Consider the following 17,887-nt stretch of genomic DNA (forward strand, 5'->3'; position numbering starts at 1 on the left):
AGAAACAAGATGTATTGCGCAGCAAGAATTCCAAAGCCCATACAGAAGTAGGTAGCATTTTGAACGTTTCGAATAGGATGTTAAAAATGAATAAGAGATATTGGAAACGTTCAAAAATGCTACCTACTTCTGTATGGGCTTTCATATTCTTACTACACAAAACATTTTGTTTCTCTAAACACCGTAAGATAACACTGGCTAGTCTATGCTGAAAATGAATGGAGTTATTTGAAACTTTTAAAATGCTACCTACTTCAGTATGGGCTTTAATATTCTTACGATTAAAAATTCGTCTTAAGATCCTTGGGCTGTCAGTTTACGTTAGCAAGAAGGCGGGGCAAATTCCCGCGCCTAAACCAAGTAGACCTGAGCGCCTGCGCCTGGCGGACTCGCGAACATGTTGTTGGCCACGTCGTCTGGGAACATCTCGCTGTAGAACTGGTTGTGTAACTCAAGCTGAAACTGGGCCACTTGGTCCTCTGGCACCAGGGACGCGGCGCACCCGCCCCAACCGGCACCGATCATACGGGACCCCAGGGCACCGTTGTCCCTGTGAAATTTAAAGGGGGACTTATTTTAAGGCCATTTTACACTGGAACTGAGCAAAGCGTGCTGAGGTGAGCTGGGCGTGAAAATCGTTTGTACTACGGCTGCGTTGACCAGTAATAACATATATATGGAATTATTAGTAATGGATTTCTTATAGTGTCGTTGCTCGTCCCTGCGAAAGTCGAACATTGAGCTTACTCTTAAACTAAACAGCGTTTTTTAAAACGTGTAACGTTAAACAGTGTAGATTACTTATTCAGCAGCGCAAACAAAGAACGATAAAATGGAATCCAGCCATAAGACCGAAATGAGAACAACATCAACGTCGGAATAAACCACAATACAATTCGTAACAAGACCAAAATAGGACTAATACCTAAAAGTCGTAATAACGTATAAATCGATATAGGACGTTATTTCGTCGAAATAAGACCTAAATGGCCCGAATCAGGCCCTTTGCAACCTTTTACCTAACCCTAAACCACACGCCGAACTTCATCACTAACTATCCTAAGAATTTCAACCCTGACACAACAATTGCAAATTACAATTACCAGAGGAGCTGCTTTTATTATTATTCCATAGACATGTCTGGTAATTTTACCTGCAGATCTGCGTAAGTTCATCAAGTTGCGGGCAGCTGCACTCGTACATCTTACTCAGGCTTTCGTGGCTGGCGTTTATAAGCTGTCCCAGCTCCACCAGCGCCTCTTTGCCCGATCGACTTGTGCATACGTCAAGAAACTTGTGCACTCGTCGCGCCTCGCTGAACACGTGCTGCGCCCTCTGGTGGAGCTTGAATGACGTCACTGTGCAGAATAAAGGCTTGATTTTGAATAAGTTCGCCAACACTTGCTATTCCGAAGGCAGTGTTTCTTAACCTTTATAGCGCTCGTACCCTTTGATCTTTCATGAAAATTCCTCGTACTCCCCGTCTACAATGGCCGACGGAAGTTAATAAAATTGTAATAATAGGAATTAAACTAAGTGTATTTATAAATTAAGTATTGAATGCATGCATTAAAAACAGTCTTGCAAGTTCAACAATATTTACAACAAACAAACAATCAGTCAATTTACTAATGGCTTTTTGTTGTTGCTTTTCGTAAATTACGCAATCTTCCCAAATATGCCTAAATAGCGCATAATTTCACACTTCATGTCGTACCCCCTGCTTTGGTGTTTCGTACCACAAAGGGGTACCCGTACCCCTGGTTAAGAACCCCATTCGAAACCGTATTGGACAGGTGGGATAATATTTGACCTTCAGATCGCAGACGGCTTTTCAGATTGTAAAAATCACCAACAAGTTGTCCCGACCGAAGGGTATTAATTCAAACTCTTTGTTTCGACTGAGAGACTAAAATTGCCATTGGGACAAGTAGCCTATTTGGTGAAATCCGAATTTCATTAGAGTTATAGAGCACAAGCAATTCACAAATTCGATTGGAATTACAATTAACCGCATTTTGTTTTAATTCAATGAATTATAAATCTAGAATTATCTAGTTGTCCAAGTCTGCTCAATAGCTGCTTTAATAGCGGCCTTTAGTAATTCAACTTCTTTTGAGCGTTCTCAAAGGCTAAAAACGTAAATTCTAGTTCAAATTCAAGTTGAAATTTGTTGTTTGAAGAATTCGGTAATTCTAATTTAGGTTGAAAAACTCAAAAACAAAACTGATTTTACTTCTAATCTAATTTAAAGAAAACTAAAATGAATTTAATTGTCCAAGTTTGATCACAGCCACCGCCCAACCTTACCATCTTGGGTGTTTTGGACACACTAGATATATTTTGTAGCTTTTTCAAATTAGATTAGAGTTAGAATTAGATCATTTTAGTTTTTTCAACCTAAATTAGAATTGGAAGTACCGTATTCTTAAAAAAACGAATTTCCACATGAATTTGAACTAGATTTACATTACAATTTTTATACATTTTAGCATATAGCCTATGCTTTTTAGAATGTAATCAACAAGTCGTTTCAACCAAAGAGTTTTATTTCAAGTTCTTTGTTTTGGCAAAAAAAAAATGCCGTTGGACAAAGTAACATTTTTCGGTAAAGCCCAAATTAGATTAGAACTAGAATTAGAGCACACGAGCAATTTAGAAACTAGATTAGAATTAGAATTAGAATTAGAATTAGCCACATTTTGCTCCTATTCATTGAATTAAAAAACTAGAATTATCTAGTTGTCCAAGTTTGCCCCCAACCTTACCATCTTGAGTGTTTTGGCTGAGCAGAGTAGCTTTCAATTCGTCGTCTGTAATCTCCAAAACTCTGCATACTTCCTCACGGCTGTAAGGCTCGCTGTGTAGAACCTCGTCCACCAGAGCCAGCATCTCGTCGAACGAAGCGTTGGCTGCCTTCTGAACGTCGAAGAACTTCTTTATGTTGGTTCGGTCGAGCGCCTTGTGCTTGGCCAAGATCTGAAAAAATGAGTCAGGCTAAACTAACGGAGTTTTTTTTATTCCTCCCTTACAAGCCCCAAAACTGTCAATTCTTCCCCAGCATAAAAACACGTAGTAATCTACATTTTCTATTGATATTTCGATGCGCCCTGCTAACATAAATTAAACATACAAGAAGAGTCGGCAAAGTTAATGAAAAGAAAAAATGTAAGACAGGTTTGCGCCAAAAGACTCGATACAAAATTTGGATGCGCTAATCGTCCAAAAATTGACTTTGTTTGAACGTATGACTCTACAGCAATGCTTCTTAAACTTTTTTAGTTCTGTTCACCCCTAGCATCTATCTCCAGATTTCATTCTCCCTTGTCTTTTTGGCAATTCTCACCTGTTTAATGAACAGGTTGAACACCCGGAATTATCCGTCCTGCTCGCAAGCTATCATCCATTTCTGACGGTTCACCCTTATTTATCGATTTTAGTTGGTTCACCCATGCAAAAATCTTATTCACCCTGGGGTAAACTATTCACCTGATTAGGAAACACTGCTGTACAGTATCGGGTCGGGAGATAAAGTGGAAGTTCATTAAAACTTTTCTTAGGTTTACTATTTGAAATAGGTAATGCTAAATTTTGTCGTGGTTACTACTTTTTTCACGTGTCGCCAACAAAGCCTTTGGTAAACTTGATCGAGTCTACCTGGGTTACAATCTTAAATCTCCCCCTAAATTTGCTCCCCTGAAATGGCACATGGAAAACTTTGTGAAATACGACAATGCTGAAAAACATTTTTAAGTTTACCATTTGAAATAGGTAATGTTGAATTTCGTCGTGGTCACAACTTTTTCTAGTGCAATTAACATATATATTACGAACGATGCCTTTAGTGCCCACAACCACAGAGGTCAACTGAATGAGCTGCTTTTTGTGGCAAAACTAGGGAAAAGTGTTTTATAAATATATAATATAACTTTAAAAACAAAAAATCTAGATAATGATATCTAATGATATTGTGTTTATAATTTAGGGTTTTTGCCCCACAAATGTAAGGCCCCATAGGGGGTAAACTCCTAAACCCCTGAAACTATCTACGTACCGCCCTATGTCATGTGTGAAACTTTTATTTATACAATTGTCGTCAACGACGCCTTCGGTAAACGCTTAACGGTGTCAGCCATGATGGCCGAAAAAGACGTGAGCTACCGGTCGTACGAATGCGAGCATGTGCTTCCCAGGATGCGCGATATGGAACAGATAGTACGTCGCTACCAGAGAGGACAAAATGCTGACAACGTCAACTTAAGCCTCGCATCTTGCCTCGATTTTATTGGAAACATTAATTTTGAATCTCCCCCTAAATTTACTCCCCTGGAATGGCACACGGCAAACTTTGTGAAATACGACCAGAGATATTGCTAAAGCGTCTGATCGACGGAAGCAGTCTGATTTAAAACATTTTTAGGTTTACTATTTGAAATAGGTAGTGTGGAATTTCCTCGTGCAATCGACATATATATTACCAACGATGCCTTAAGTAAACTTGTACCTGGGTTGCAATCTTGCACTCGGCCACCCTGGCGTTGAAATGCGAAGTCACGGCCTTCTCTGCCTTCACGCAGCTGTTTGTGATCACGAAAACTGCGCCCTTCGGAAGCGCCACGTCTTCCGCCCTCAGCGGGTTGAACGAAATATGTTTTGCCTGAAACACAGCAAAGAAGTTTGGTTTCCAGACCGAAAACAACATAATTAGGGTGGATTGCTAACTCAATACAGACCTGGACAACTAGATTTATTTAGATTGTCAAAATCAGATTTTTTATCAAATTAGATTAGAATTAAAATTACCGAATTCTTCAAAACCAAAACTTAAACTGATTTTTTAAAATGCATGGCCATGGTTTAAAGATGGTAAAAATTACCTACAATCCGTTTCTAACAAAGTATTAATATCGATTATTTGTTTCGACCGAGAGATTAAAAATACGGTGGGACAAGCAGCATTTTGGCTAAAATCCGAAATAGATTAGAACTAGGATTTACACAAAAGCAGTTCACGATTTCGATTAGAATTAGAATTAAACGCAATTTGCTCCAATCCATTGAATTAGAAAACTAGAATTATCTAGTTAACAATTCTGCTTAATAGCTGCTTTATTATGGCATTTTGAGGCTTAAAATGTTGTTTTTAGCGGCCTTAGGAATTAACTTTTTTGGGGGCATTTTTGATGGTATTGTGACAAATACGAGATATTTGCCCGCAATGTATGTGGTTTTTCCTCTAAACAGATTATTATCATTTATGGCAGTTCAGAAAATCTGGCTCGCTGTGTTTATTCTAATAAGACCCAAATTTCTCAGCAAAAAAATAGAAAAGTATTTGTAGCTTACATTAACTGTATAACATTTTGTTAAAGAATCAATTTGTAATTCGCCAATTTTAATAAATTATCTGTGAGAAGCTATGGTTTCAAAAATCCATTTTTTTATTTTTAATTAATTCAAAAAACAGAAGCTGTTTGCTAACTAACCGTTCCTTTTTCAGCAAGAAATGATATAGATTGGTCCATTCCACCTCCTTGTGTTCCAATGTACATTTCGCACTTTGCGCAAAGATCAGCAAAGTTGGTCTACAATTGAATAAGATAACAATACTTTTAAATGTGATAAAATCTTTAAATTTTGAAACTAACTAAGTTAAAAAAATAGTACTGTTTACTTGGATTTTAAGCTGGGTTTTGCAACAAAACACATTAAAAATACATGTAAAAAAAAATTATATCTTAAATAAAAAAAAATCCTCTAAAAAATTATTTCTTATTTTTCTTAAATAAAAACTATTATTAACTGAAACCAGTGTTAGTTTCAAGTCATTTTAAAGCAATAACTGAACTTATAACAAGAAAAATGCGACATATAGCAAGCAAACTGTTTTATGTGCAAAAATTATGACAAATTTGTCCAAAAGACTTGAGTCAAGTCAATGACTTAAGCAAGGTAAAGTCATTTGAAAACAGCAACTTAAGTGAAGTTATCGAGTCACATTACAACATTGATCAAAACCAATATGATAGCCCAGGGTAGAAAATGGTCACACCCTTGAAATATCCAAGTTGTTGCTGACGGCAGTAGCAAGCGCCGCTGCACAAACCATGGCACTGGAACTGGATAATCCCGCCGCCTTTGGGACATTTCCATGAACCATAATCTCCATTCCTGCCAATAATAATAGTTTTGACCATATTTGGAATTTAGTGCAAAGTGCTGGTTCATATGAAAAAAAATTAGCAACATTTTGTTGTATTTATTTTTTCAAAAGAAATATAAAATAAAGCTTAATTGTGTGTAATTTTAATAGTTTTTAGTTGTAACAGTTAATAGAGTTAAAATTGAATGTGAATTTTCAGTGAAATAATAAAGGTAAAGTGTTGTTTTTGTTGACAAAAAAGAAAAACTTCCAAAAGAAAACATATTTGCATTATGTATCCATACTTGTGTTTGGTATCCCAGTGTAGTTAAGTTAATAATTAATTTAAAATTGACGGGACAAACAAACAACAGGCGGGACAAACAAAACAACAGCTCTTACCCACTGGATTTGCAAGACAATCAAATTCACACACACCCTTCAACCCGCAAAGGATGTAATGATACCATTGTGGATTTGAGCTGTCAATAACATAACTTTCCACTGTGCTACTGTAGTCACTAAATAAAATTAGAAAAAAGTTTTTAGATGAGTTAAACAAGTGCTACTTTTTGTCAATTACGTAAATAAGAATTTTGAAAGTCAATTTATATAATTTGGTTTTCACAAGGGACTTTTGCACAATTTACAACACAAAAACATCTACTTCATGCAATTATGTAACATGTTTTCTGATTTAAATAAAACCAAATACACCTAATCCAATTGAAGATTGAGTAGAGATAACACAAAATTAGAAATTGACAAGTTATGTCAAAATGGGTTACTTGTAAATATTAGGTATATGCAACAAGTCAGCTCGCTCACCAAGTAAATAAAAATATTCAGCAGTATGAAACAAAAACCCAAAGCAGTGCAGGTTCAATAATAGTGTGAATATTACTTCACAACAGCAGTCCAAATGTCTCAAAGGTTTACTTTACCAAAAAAAGAATTATATATACTTTATAAAATATCTATTTGTATAATAAAGTATACCTAAACTTGCTTTCAATATTAGCAAATTTTAGTGTACCATCAGTTGTTTTGGCCACCACAAAACTGATATCTTGACTCACAGCCATAGGCAACACTGAATATCCACAATAATCAATATGTTCCCCAATTAAATTCACCTGAAAAAGTGATATAGTAAATTAATTAAAATATGATTACTGGCACTTCAGACAAAAAAAGCTTTTCAAAAATATATGCTAGTCTTGTTTTTTTTGCAATTTTCTTTTTACATTATATTTAAACTAAACTGTTAACTGAACAAATTTCTAATTTCTAATAATCTGCGTCTCATTTTCCTATGGCATTTTAATAGTTACCAAGAAACTATGTAATACTTCATGCAACAAATGTGTTGCTTGTGTCAAGGTATTTTTAGAGGTCAAGTTTTGTCAAGTCAAAATTTTTTATTTTTTTAGGTAAAAAAATAATTACTCTATACAAATTACTAATCTAGTAGATATATGCAATACAAATTAAAAAAAAGGAAAAACTTTTGACAAACCCTGCCAGGTGCACAACAAATAAAATCTGGTGATTTTCCATATTCTTGTTTGAAATGCTTGATAAGCATCTCATACCTGAAATAACCATTCAACAAATGAAAATACTTTTTTTAGTTAACACATGGTCTTAAAATAGAAAGTTTACCTCTGGAACTTGGGTGGGTCGCTTTCCCTGAGGCTGTTGACATTTTGAGGAACAACAGACATTATTAAATTAACTGATAATAAACTGATATACTATTAATATGGGTAAACTGAAAATAACTTTTATTAATTCCGAACGAAGTATGGTAACGATCCATTTTCCATAATTATGGAAGAATGAACCATAACCAAAGTTTTATATTTAAAGTTTGATAAAATCTATAGAATTAGTTTGCAATTAAGACGTACTTAGGCGCTGTTCTAGAATCCAACAATATTTATTAAATCAACGCAAAATATTTGGGTTAGGGTGCGAGTTAGCCTTAGGGTGTGGGTGGGTCAAGTAGGCTATTATTATATTCATTATTTAATAATAATACCCACCCTCCAGGTTGGAAAGTAAGGATTTATCCCCCGCGCATTTCAAGTAAAATGCGGTCAGTAGCGAAAAATCGCTCCAACGTGCAAAACTATCGTCGCGCTAAAGGTTTTCAGTATAGTACTCCATTTTCAGAGTGCAAGTTTTGCAAATAACGTTATTACAGCCGCGCAATTTCAAGATGCAAAATCGTCTCCCCCGTGCAAAATCCAAAGTTTCCAATCTGGCCCACCCTAACCCAAATCGCTAAACCGCACCCTAACCCAAATAATGAGCGCTGTAGTAGGATTCTAGACCAGCGCCAGTACCCACTTTTGCAATATATTTTGGTTAGGGTGTCGGTTAGTGTCTGGGGGAGTGAGGGTCAATACTATTTAATTTAATAATACTGCTTACCCAAAACGCTAACCCACACCCTAAACCAAATAATGTTCGTTGTGTAGTATTTTAGACATGCGCCAAAGTTTTCCCATCCGTTTGCCGAATTATCCGGTTATCGAACTTCAATTCTCAAAGTAGGTTTTAGCAATAAATCGTATTGTATTTGCACTTTGCAGATACTTTAATTTGGACCAACGTTGGTTTGGCTGTAGCGAACTCACGATAACAAATGTCGATACAAAAAATTGGTCAACCATGACCATCTCGCGGGAAATATCGGGAATTACCCTAAATTTTAACAATATCTTCACAAAGTTTAAAACCATTGCGAGTTTAAACTTGTTTTAAGCAATTTTTTAGCCACAAACATTAAGTCAAGGAGTAGAGCTAACAGTATAAACCTCCTGGAGTTAGAGCAAGACCAATAAATTCCAAGGATGGCAGTTTCGGCACAAAAAGTGAAGAGCAATATTACAACTGCATTTAAAATGCACGGACTTACTTTGAGAAGGTTGGCTTAACTTATTTTAGTATATTTGCAACTATTGGCGCTGATCTACAATCCTACCACAATTATTAAATCAACGCACAATATTTGGGTTACGGTTCGCGTTAGGTAGGTCAACTAATAGTAATTTAATATTTAAAAATATTGCATAAAATATAACCTACCCTAACCCAAACTCTAACCCTAACCCAAATAATGTGCGTTATGGAAGGATTCTAGACCAGCGCCAACAATTTGTGATGTTGGATAAATTGTTACCCAATAATTGTGTCTGCTACCCGGACTTAAAGGTGTATATAAGCAGCTGAATACAAATCACTGAATATTTCACCTAACTTGAGGTTGCATTAGTTATCCTTATGTTTATATAGTGATGCAAGCAGTTATTTAACGGAGATCTTAACCCCAGTAAATGATGTGGAGAGGGAAGATTGGATTGATCGCATTCTGGATGCCGTCCAGAAACAAAACTGTTAAGTATTTTTTGATATGCCTCTTATCTATAGTTCACACCATGCCTCTGGCCAAGATAATAAACAGGAATCTTTGGTCCAACTTTGACCAAATGTTTCATTTTGTCAAGTCTCCAGCTCGTCTCCAACTCTACAGCCTGAAATTAATCCATTTACTTAACTAAAATAAAGTTAATATTTCAGTATGCTTCCGACTTTGGTTGTTTTACATAGTGTTACTTCAATCCCGAGTCCGACTTTGCAGCCCTGGTTCACACTTTAGACTGCAAAATAATTTAAACCATCATCCATACCCAAAATAACCTCAATCCTGTTATGTGACTCAAAACTGCTGGAAGAGATTTCCCCTATGTATTACTGTTTAATCCCAATACACCAAGTCTTACGACAATACTGCCAAATATATAAGTATATAGAAAAAATGGTTATTACAAATATGATAGTGATTCACAATTTTTATTTTAGTGCCAATTTACAAAAGGTAGAAAGATAGATGGGGGCTAGTCTAGAATCCTACCACATTTGCATCTGGGGGTTTGTATTGCTAACTTTATTTGGGTTAGGGAGCAACCTAGTGATTGGCAAGTATTATTATTATGTATATTCTTCCCTATTTACTTCTTACAATTTTATTCTTGAAAACTCGTTTTGTTAACTGTAAAAAAGTTGTAGGACCATCTAGACCAGCGCCGATAACTGTTTATGCCAAAAAAAAACAAAACAAACCTAGTAGTTCTGATTTGCGAGGTCTGACCATCATCTGTTCACTTTTATCAATTTTTTCCAGTTCAAAATTCTTATTTTGCAACCTAACTGTTTGATTTATTATAGTGGCCAGTGACATTATTGATGCTGACATGGTGGAAGAAGCAATAAAAGAATGTGACACTGGCGATGAAGAAAGGTAAAAAATCACATCATAACTTATTATGTTTTGTTTCTGATTTTTACTGTTAAACTATTAAACCTGATGAGGTCAGCTGGTATCTGCTTCTGAAACGTCAGTTTAAAAGAGTGATTTCTAATATTGGTATGTTGCCTAGTGAAGCTAACTCTATTTTCATATCTCGGTTTAAAACTTGCATTTCACCTATATAATAGGACATTTTAGTTAGACATATTAGAAATATCAAAGTGCATATAGAAGTACATAGCATTTTGTAAATGTTTTGAATAAATCTTAAGATAATGGCTGGAGGTTGTAGTTAGACATAGAATTAATAATAAAGCCAATCAAGAAGTTGGTGACATTTTAATGTTTATAATAAGACTTAAAATATTGGTTGGAGGTTTAGTTCGACATATTAGGAATATCTAAGCCTATATAGAAGTAGGTAACGTTTTTTGGTTTTTTTTGTACATTTCAAATTGTAGTGCATTTTTACCCAGAATAAAAATTAATGGTTAAAAATAATAATCAAGCAAAACGTTTCCCACCCTCAATATTAATGTTTAATTTCTTAATTTAAAATTTACAGAAGTGTGTAAAAATACAAATGATCCTTTTTTGTGGACATTTAAAGTACTGAGAATTTTACTAAAAAAATGTTTATCTTCGTAGTGATCAAACTTTATTTGTGTTTGACGCATTTCAAACTCCAAAATACGTCTATAATGAAGAGAGAAAGAAGTTTATAAAGTAAGATTATAATCTTGTTTAACTGTAGATTTGTTTTTATAAATATAAACCTAAAAAAATAATTTACCGAAAAAAAAAAATCTACCAATAAAAAACATAAACTGCCGACCAAGCGTGTTTGCTTATGTATCCATGTCTAGCAACTAGCTAACAGCCTAACACTAACTTTGTATGCAACTTTGGGTTGATTTGTTTTCTGAAACATATGCTTTAAATTAGAGCTGAAGAACTTGGTCTTCCACCCCCAAAATTACTGGGATCCGCGGATGACAAAGCAGAATTGTTCAGAGAGCGATACAAAACCCTGTATCAAAGAACCTCAAGGCATAAGCTCTTTACCCCTCCTATCCCAGGTAAATTTAAGTTATAGATTTAGGTGAAGAAATCCATGGATTTGCAATCAAGCACTGTTACTGGCCCGATTTGTGTTAAACTGAAAGCTTCAGTACTTCAGTAAAAGTTGCAAGATTTATAATGCTTTCTCCACCTAAAGACCTCCATGTACGATTTCCTCACAAATGTTTTTTTCCTGATCTCGGAAAACTCCATCAATGATGGTTTCTATTTGCGTGTTTTCGCCGTTCGATTTTGACTTGGCAGTTTTCACCATTTTTTATCGTTGAGCCCTATGTAGAGATTTCAATTTTAATAAAATTTTATTTATGTGTTTTTTTTTTGAAAAACGATAAATTGTATTAAAATCTTTATTTCTTTACTTTCGCTCAACTATTTTTTATCAGGTCAAGGTAAAAAATCTGTGTTTTTCGTTAAATGCTCTAATTTTTATCAGGACTGGATGAGGCTAACGCTAAAAAGTTTCAGTTGAGAAATGTGGAGTATCTTCTTGGTTGCACAGCAAAGCTTAAGGAAATCATTGTGTTGGGGATGATCACACAACTAAAAGAGGTCGGTGTTGCAAAACTGATGTGTAACAAAAAACACCTAGATTAAATGTAAAACAGCGAATAACAATATTTTTTATATAAAAATAACAAAATTTCTTTGTTGCTACTAGGCATAGTAATATTAACCAAAAGCAGCTACTTTGATAACTGCAATTCTTAACCAGCTTTTTGGCAACTTATGCAAACCGCCTTTGTGATTGGTTACCCTTGCCGAAACGTTGGTTAATAATTACGATTACCAGACAAGCTGTTTTTCATTAATATAACAACACTGTTTGTTTTGTTTTAAGGCAAAATACTTTCTGGAAGATTTGTCAGGGGCGGTTGAGCTGGATCTAACAGAGGCAGTAAGGATTTACAACCAATATTTAAAAAATTAAACAATTATCCACATTTCTATTAAAAGATCGACCTTTTTTTTCTTTTTAATTAAAAGATAAATCCAACACATTTTTTTATCATTTTTTTTATTTTCTTTCGCCTGTTTTATTATTATTTAATCCAACATATATTTTTTTTTTTATTTCGCTTATTTCCTAGAAATTCCACACCGGTTTGTTTACTGAGAACAGCTTTGTGCTGGCCGAAGGATGGTACGAAGACGAAGTTTTTCATATTACCGCCTTCGGATTTCCACCACTTGAGGCAGCAAAGACAACAAGGTTTCTTTTTACTGAATAACTAACTTTGCTGAACACCAAGGTATTTCTTTGTAGCATAATGGTTGGAGGAAGACGTGATAAGAATATCATCCCATAAAGATGTAGGTATCATTTTGAACGTTTTTGAATAACTTTTCACTATGCTGAAAATGAATAAAGAGTTACACCAAACGTTTAAAATGATACCTACTTGTGCATGGGCTTTCATATTCTTATATTACGACCAACGTTACTGATTTTTTCGTTTTTGTATCAGAGCTTACTACGGGAACATCAACTTTTTTGGAGGCGCCAACCCTCTTTGTGCAAAAGCTTCCACCAAGTTGCAAGAGTTGGAACAGAAAAATGACGACGCAGTTTTTATGTTTTTATCAGACGTTTGGTTGGACCAGGTAGGAAAATGGTGCTTTTATGATAAAGACCTTTTTTTAAACACAATGCTAAATATCGCTGTTTTTCATCAGTCTAAAAGTCTATTTTATACCATAATATAAAAATAACAATTCAAAATTTTGCAAATGAATTTGGCATGAACACCTGGAGTTGGTTAGAAAAAAAATAAGAGTCCGACTCCGACTCTACGTATTTCACCCATTTCCACAAATAAAAAGCTGGATATTCAGCAATCCACATATAGGGGTGTCAATTAATCCACCCTTGATACAATAAAAAAATACTTCACGGTATGCTATCCGGCACGTCAGTTTATAACGTCACCTCTTAAATTGTCTTGCCTGCCGTGGTCCACGCGAACCAAGAAAATTTGGGGATCCGCGGTATGAAAAGTTTAAGAACCTCTGCATAAGGTGTTGCTGTTGTCTCCTATCTCACCTCTTTATATCCAATAACGTTGTTACAAAATCACCTGTTTCTCGTAGGAAAAGGTTATTCGAAAGCTGGAAACACTTTTCATCAGCTACCAGGACAACCCTCCCACTTGCATCGTTCTGTGCGGCACATTTTGCTCCAAACCCTACGGTCTAGGTCACGCCACTCTGGTGCAGGAAGGACTAGCAAACCTGGCCCGGGTTATTATGCGATTCCCCAATGTTCACAGCACGTAAGTCCCCAAGTACTTCAAAAAATATCTTCACAAAAAATATTAATGTTCTTTAAAGTCCATTTTCAACAAAATGCAGGCCAAGTCCCAGTCCAATTCACAATGTTCACAGCATGTAAGTAGCCAAATAATTCCCATTTTCAGCCAATAGCAACTAATGAATCCCTGTCCAATTCATTACTGTATAGTTACGCAAGGTGTACTCAAGTTACAGCATTGGCATAAAACAAGTAATGTTAGTTACACTATGCACGGATCAGTAATGTAGCTTGATAATGAATTGAAAGGTAAAAAGGTCGAGTAGATTGATATCATCTTAAATAAGACGTTTCGATACGAGCCTAAGTATTATCTTCAGTTAATATAAAATTGATGTTAAACTTCTAAAAATAGTAAACATGCTTCATCCTGACAAATATTCGCAAAGCAATTACAAACACAAGACAAATGCAAGTTGGCCTTTATTGCATTTTATATTTGCCTTAAATAACCCAATTTTACCAAAAAGTATTCAAATTAGCAACTTAACATACGCCAGGGGCAAATAAACTAATACCATTGTTATTAAAGAAAAATAAATTTATTTCTGCGTTTCTTAACCTGTGGGTAAAAACCTGAATATGGTAATTTTCACAATGACGTCAGATGTTATCCTTAACCGCAAAGAGCAAAAAATAATCTACAGCCAACATTTCTAATGTTATATTTTATAACTTATATACGAAAATTAAAACCCAGCAAGCCGGACATTAAAAATATGAAGAATAACTGATTCAATCATATTTACCTGTTTTTTTTTTTGCTTAGCAAAATTTATAATGATCATGCACAATGCACATGCGCATATTTTTATTGTAAAAACAAATTTTTGCCTGGTATTTGTATGATAACTGAAGCTTCGTGGAATTTTAAAATGTCGACCACCCGTATATTGCTGATTTTTGAAGGACCAAGTTGATTTTTGTTCCGTCATCGAGTGACCTGGGATTCGGAAAGATTTTGCCGCGTCCTGCTCTTCCCAGTGTGATCACGGAAAAGTTTCGCAGCAAAATTCCCAACGCCATTTTCGCATCAAATCCTTGCAGGTATACAGCGATGCAGTGTTGTAAATAAGTCGTTTTGAAAAGACTTAAGTCCCAGTCAAGTCTTTTGCTAAATATCAAGTCCAGTTCCAGCCCAAGTCATCAGATGACCAAGTCAAGTCATTTTGAGAGCAAGTCAACTTCAAACCATGTCATTGACCTAATGAATTAAACGTTTAACTATCAAAGTTGGTAACCTCGTCCGATTATGAACAATAATTTATGCAACCGAATAGAATAGAAAGACAGATAGTAAATTGTTATACGTCTAAAGATGGAGGTAAATAACTCAATTTTTATTGAATTGATTTTAATGAAAACACTTAATTTAAACCCAAGTTATTTCTATTTGCCACAATGATTTAAGTCCAAGTCATTTGTCCGAAAGACTTACGTCAAATCATCGGCTTAAGTCATTTCAACAATGTAGTGATGCCATTGAAAGCATGGGTTAAGTACACTTTTCCCAAACAATCAAGGTCGTTGCACTTACACTGCTATCAGTTTTGTATCAATAAAAACAAACATATACATTAAAGATGCAGTCGGCAGTCGGCCCTGTCTTGAGGATAGTTATTACGAATTAACCTAAAGTATTTTTTTGTGGTGCCTATTTCACTTGGTTGCATTATCAGACGAATAAAAATATATTAATTCTTTTTTAACAGAATACAATACTGCACGCAAGAAATTGTAGTCTTTCGTGAAGACATAGTCAAGAAAATGTGTCGAAATTCTTTGAGATGTCCCCAGAGCGACATTCCATCTCAGGTAAAAACAGCTTTTACAAGCAAATTTGCGTATTTATACCACTTCTATAATAGTAAATCTATCATGTTGCTTTTTGTTATGATAAAGTTTCAACCTGATTTTAAACTTATAAGTCTGACACAAAGTGTGAAAACATAACAGCCTACTTTTTCATTACGTGTCAATTGAAAAGAATAATGAGTAATCGTCGTATATTTCTCAAGACAATAGTTTTTCAAACGATTGTACCCGAATCCGAAGAACCAAATTTGGTTTAAATATGGTACTACAAGTGTGAAACTTAAAGATCAGTGTCTCAAGCTTTAGCATTGTCTTCGTGACTATATCGGAGTTCCGTAGCAAAGCTTAGGCGAACCAATTCTTTTACTAAACTTTTTGTGCCAAACAAAACCAACGTACGACATTACCACAATTAAGTTCAAATTAAATTAACACTTACGTATGGCTTTCATAGTTAAGTATTTATTAAATCTTGCTACGCAGCAGTTATATTAAGTCTAACCTTATCAAAATACTTCGGCTGCCCAAGTTTGGCAAAACCACGGGTTGAGAGTAACGCAAAATATAAATGGGGTAATCAGGTGGCACTACATAAAAACAATTTGTATTGTTTTCTCGACAAGCTTTCGCACAACTGTGCTTCATCAGGTCAAACTAGAAAATCGCCTTTTTTACTTAATGATCTTTTCTACTTTGGCCTGAATAAAGCACGCTTGATTTACCCTATATTTAGAATTAAAGAAATACGGCCACTTACCAAAATTAGTAAAATATAAAAACTCGCCCACTTTCTTACAGTTTGTGAAGAGCATACTGGCGCAAGGCAACCTCTCCCCCCTTCCCCTGCACGTAAGCCCTGTGTATTGGTCTTACGACCACGCACTGCGTCTCTACCCAGTTCCCGACCTGATACTCTTCTGCGATCGGCAGGCCGAAAATTTTCAAACGACGCAAGTTGGCTGCCTTTGCGTAAACCCGGTAGGTCTATTAGTTTTTTGGGCTTTTTTTTAAATGGAAATGTTTTTAGAAAGTTTGGGATCGAGTTCGCAGTATTGTAATAACTTAAGTCAACGACCTGGCTTACATGAAGTTAAGGTTGTCAAATGACTTGACTTAAATCACGGTGTTGAAAAGACTTGGCTTGACTCAAGACTTTTGGACAGAATGACTAGACTTGACTTAAGTGCTTCGGACAAATGACTTGAAATAAAGTGTTTTCTTTAGGCATTTTTTTTTTATTTAAAATTGAGATATTTATATAAAGTTTTGCACGTAGAACAGTTTGCTTGCAATATGTTGCATTTTTGTTATTTGTAGTTGAGTTCGAATGTATTTTCAACCATACGTTGTGTGTTCACAGGGGTCGTTTGCCTGCGGTGACTACTCTTTCTCAATGTACTACCCATCCAGCAGAACCGTCGACGATTGTAACGTGGATGAATCCTAGCGACTCCGCGCATTTTTCAAGTGGAACATCTGACAACTTGGTTGCTCAACTCATTAACAGCAATAGCTAGCGAAGCTGTGTTAAAAAGTTGGTCAAAGATGTTGCATCAACTGTACTACGGCTTCTCGTTAAGTCTGCCCGTTTAAACCAATTGCCAGCGGTGGAATAAATATGTTCTCGATCGAGACTCCATCTATAAATTGGATTCTCAAACTGTTTGCCGCGGCACACCAGTGCGCCTCGAAAGATTATAAGTTTACCGCCAAGCTTTTTCTAATTTAGTGCATCAAAGGCATACAAGAAACACTATTGTTTCGTGGAAGGTTTACCGCCAAGCTTTTTCTAATTCAGTGAAGTGAATTTAAGGCGTACAAGAAACATTATTCGTTTGTGGAAAGTGTTTTCCGAACTTTTTCTTTATTGTTGTTGTGCGACGCAAGCTAAAAAACGTGAGAAAAATGCGATAGAATGATGTCACCTTCGGTAGTGTTTTTTTAATACTTACTAAGCTTGTTAGACGTTAATTTGAAAAAAACAGGCACCGTGCACGTCCCAGCCAAGTCCTTCCTTGTCATAAAAGTTACTTGTTAAGCTATTCAAATTAGTAATCTCGTCTCAATTTTGCAAAGAAAGGTCTTATATGTTGTCTCATATATCTAAAGTACTCAATTTAATTAAAGAGTTCTCTATATTGTTGCTTGCAAACGATTAATTCAAAATCTATTGGAAAACATAATTTTATTTGCGACACCATTTCTTCTACCACAGTTGTTT

At 35.3% G+C, this 17,887-nt stretch overlaps 2 protein-coding genes across 2 annotated transcripts; one reads left to right on the forward strand and one right to left on the reverse strand.

Moving 5' to 3' along the window:
* Positions 1–221: 221 nt before the first annotated feature.
* Positions 222–7,917, reverse strand: LOC146166592 (N-acetylgalactosamine kinase-like). The gene is made up of 10 exons (XM_083388905.1): positions 7,808–7,917; positions 7,662–7,737; positions 7,142–7,278; positions 6,545–6,663; positions 6,053–6,171; positions 5,487–5,585; positions 4,505–4,657; positions 2,769–2,979; positions 1,154–1,358; positions 222–550 (listed from the first exon to the last, which is right to left on the reverse strand). Exons 1-10 carry the CDS (start codon positions 7,867–7,869, stop codon positions 352–354), a joined length of 1,380 nt encoding a protein of 459 aa, XP_083245031.1. The 5' UTR covers positions 7,870–7,917; the 3' UTR covers positions 222–351.
* A 1,086-nt stretch (positions 7,918–9,003) lies between these two features.
* Positions 9,004–17,113, forward strand: LOC146166593 (DNA polymerase epsilon subunit 2-like). Its single transcript, XM_083391469.1, has 14 exons — positions 9,004–9,077; positions 9,446–9,546; positions 10,379–10,451; positions 11,109–11,186; positions 11,406–11,539; positions 11,977–12,092; positions 12,382–12,438; positions 12,632–12,753; positions 13,010–13,145; positions 13,632–13,813; positions 14,761–14,898; positions 15,564–15,666; positions 16,465–16,644; positions 17,027–17,113. The coding sequence occupies exons 1-14, from the start codon at positions 9,004–9,006 to the stop codon at positions 17,111–17,113; spliced, it is 1,581 nt and encodes a 526-aa protein (XP_083247595.1).
* The last annotated feature ends 774 nt before the right edge of the window (positions 17,114–17,887 follow it).

The sequence above is a fragment of the Ascidiella aspersa genome, chromosome 1 (assembly GCF_963924565.1).
Source record: "Ascidiella aspersa chromosome 1, kaAscAspe10.2, whole genome shotgun sequence".
Taxonomy (NCBI): domain Eukaryota; kingdom Metazoa; phylum Chordata; class Ascidiacea; order Phlebobranchia; family Ascidiidae; genus Ascidiella; species Ascidiella aspersa.

What these genes read in the sequence shown, in the direction of transcription:
- LOC146166592 (XM_083388905.1), bottom strand. Translation starts at nt 7,869, where the DNA reads ATGTCTGTTGTTCCTCAAAATGTCAACAGCCTCAGGGAAAGCGACCCA. An exon ending in AATATTGAAAGCAAGTTTAG is followed by an intron (nt 6,664 to 7,141) that starts GTATACTTTATT and finishes AATTTTATTTAG; the next exon opens with TGACTACAGTAGCACAGTGG. An exon ending in CAGCCAAAACACTCAAGATG is followed by an intron (nt 1,359 to 2,768) that starts GTAAGGTTGGGG and finishes TATTCTGCACAG; the next exon opens with TGACGTCATTCAAGCTCCAC.
- LOC146166593 (XM_083391469.1), top strand. Translation starts at nt 9,004, where the DNA reads ATGGCAGTTTCGGCACAAAAAGTGAAGAGCAATATTACAACTGCATTT. An exon ending in AGCTGGATCTAACAGAGGCA is followed by an intron (nt 12,439 to 12,631) that starts GTAAGGATTTAC and finishes CTTATTTCCTAG; the next exon opens with AAATTCCACACCGGTTTGTT. An exon ending in AGAGCGACATTCCATCTCAG is followed by an intron (nt 15,667 to 16,464) that starts GTAAAAACAGCT and finishes ACTTTCTTACAG; the next exon opens with TTTGTGAAGAGCATACTGGC.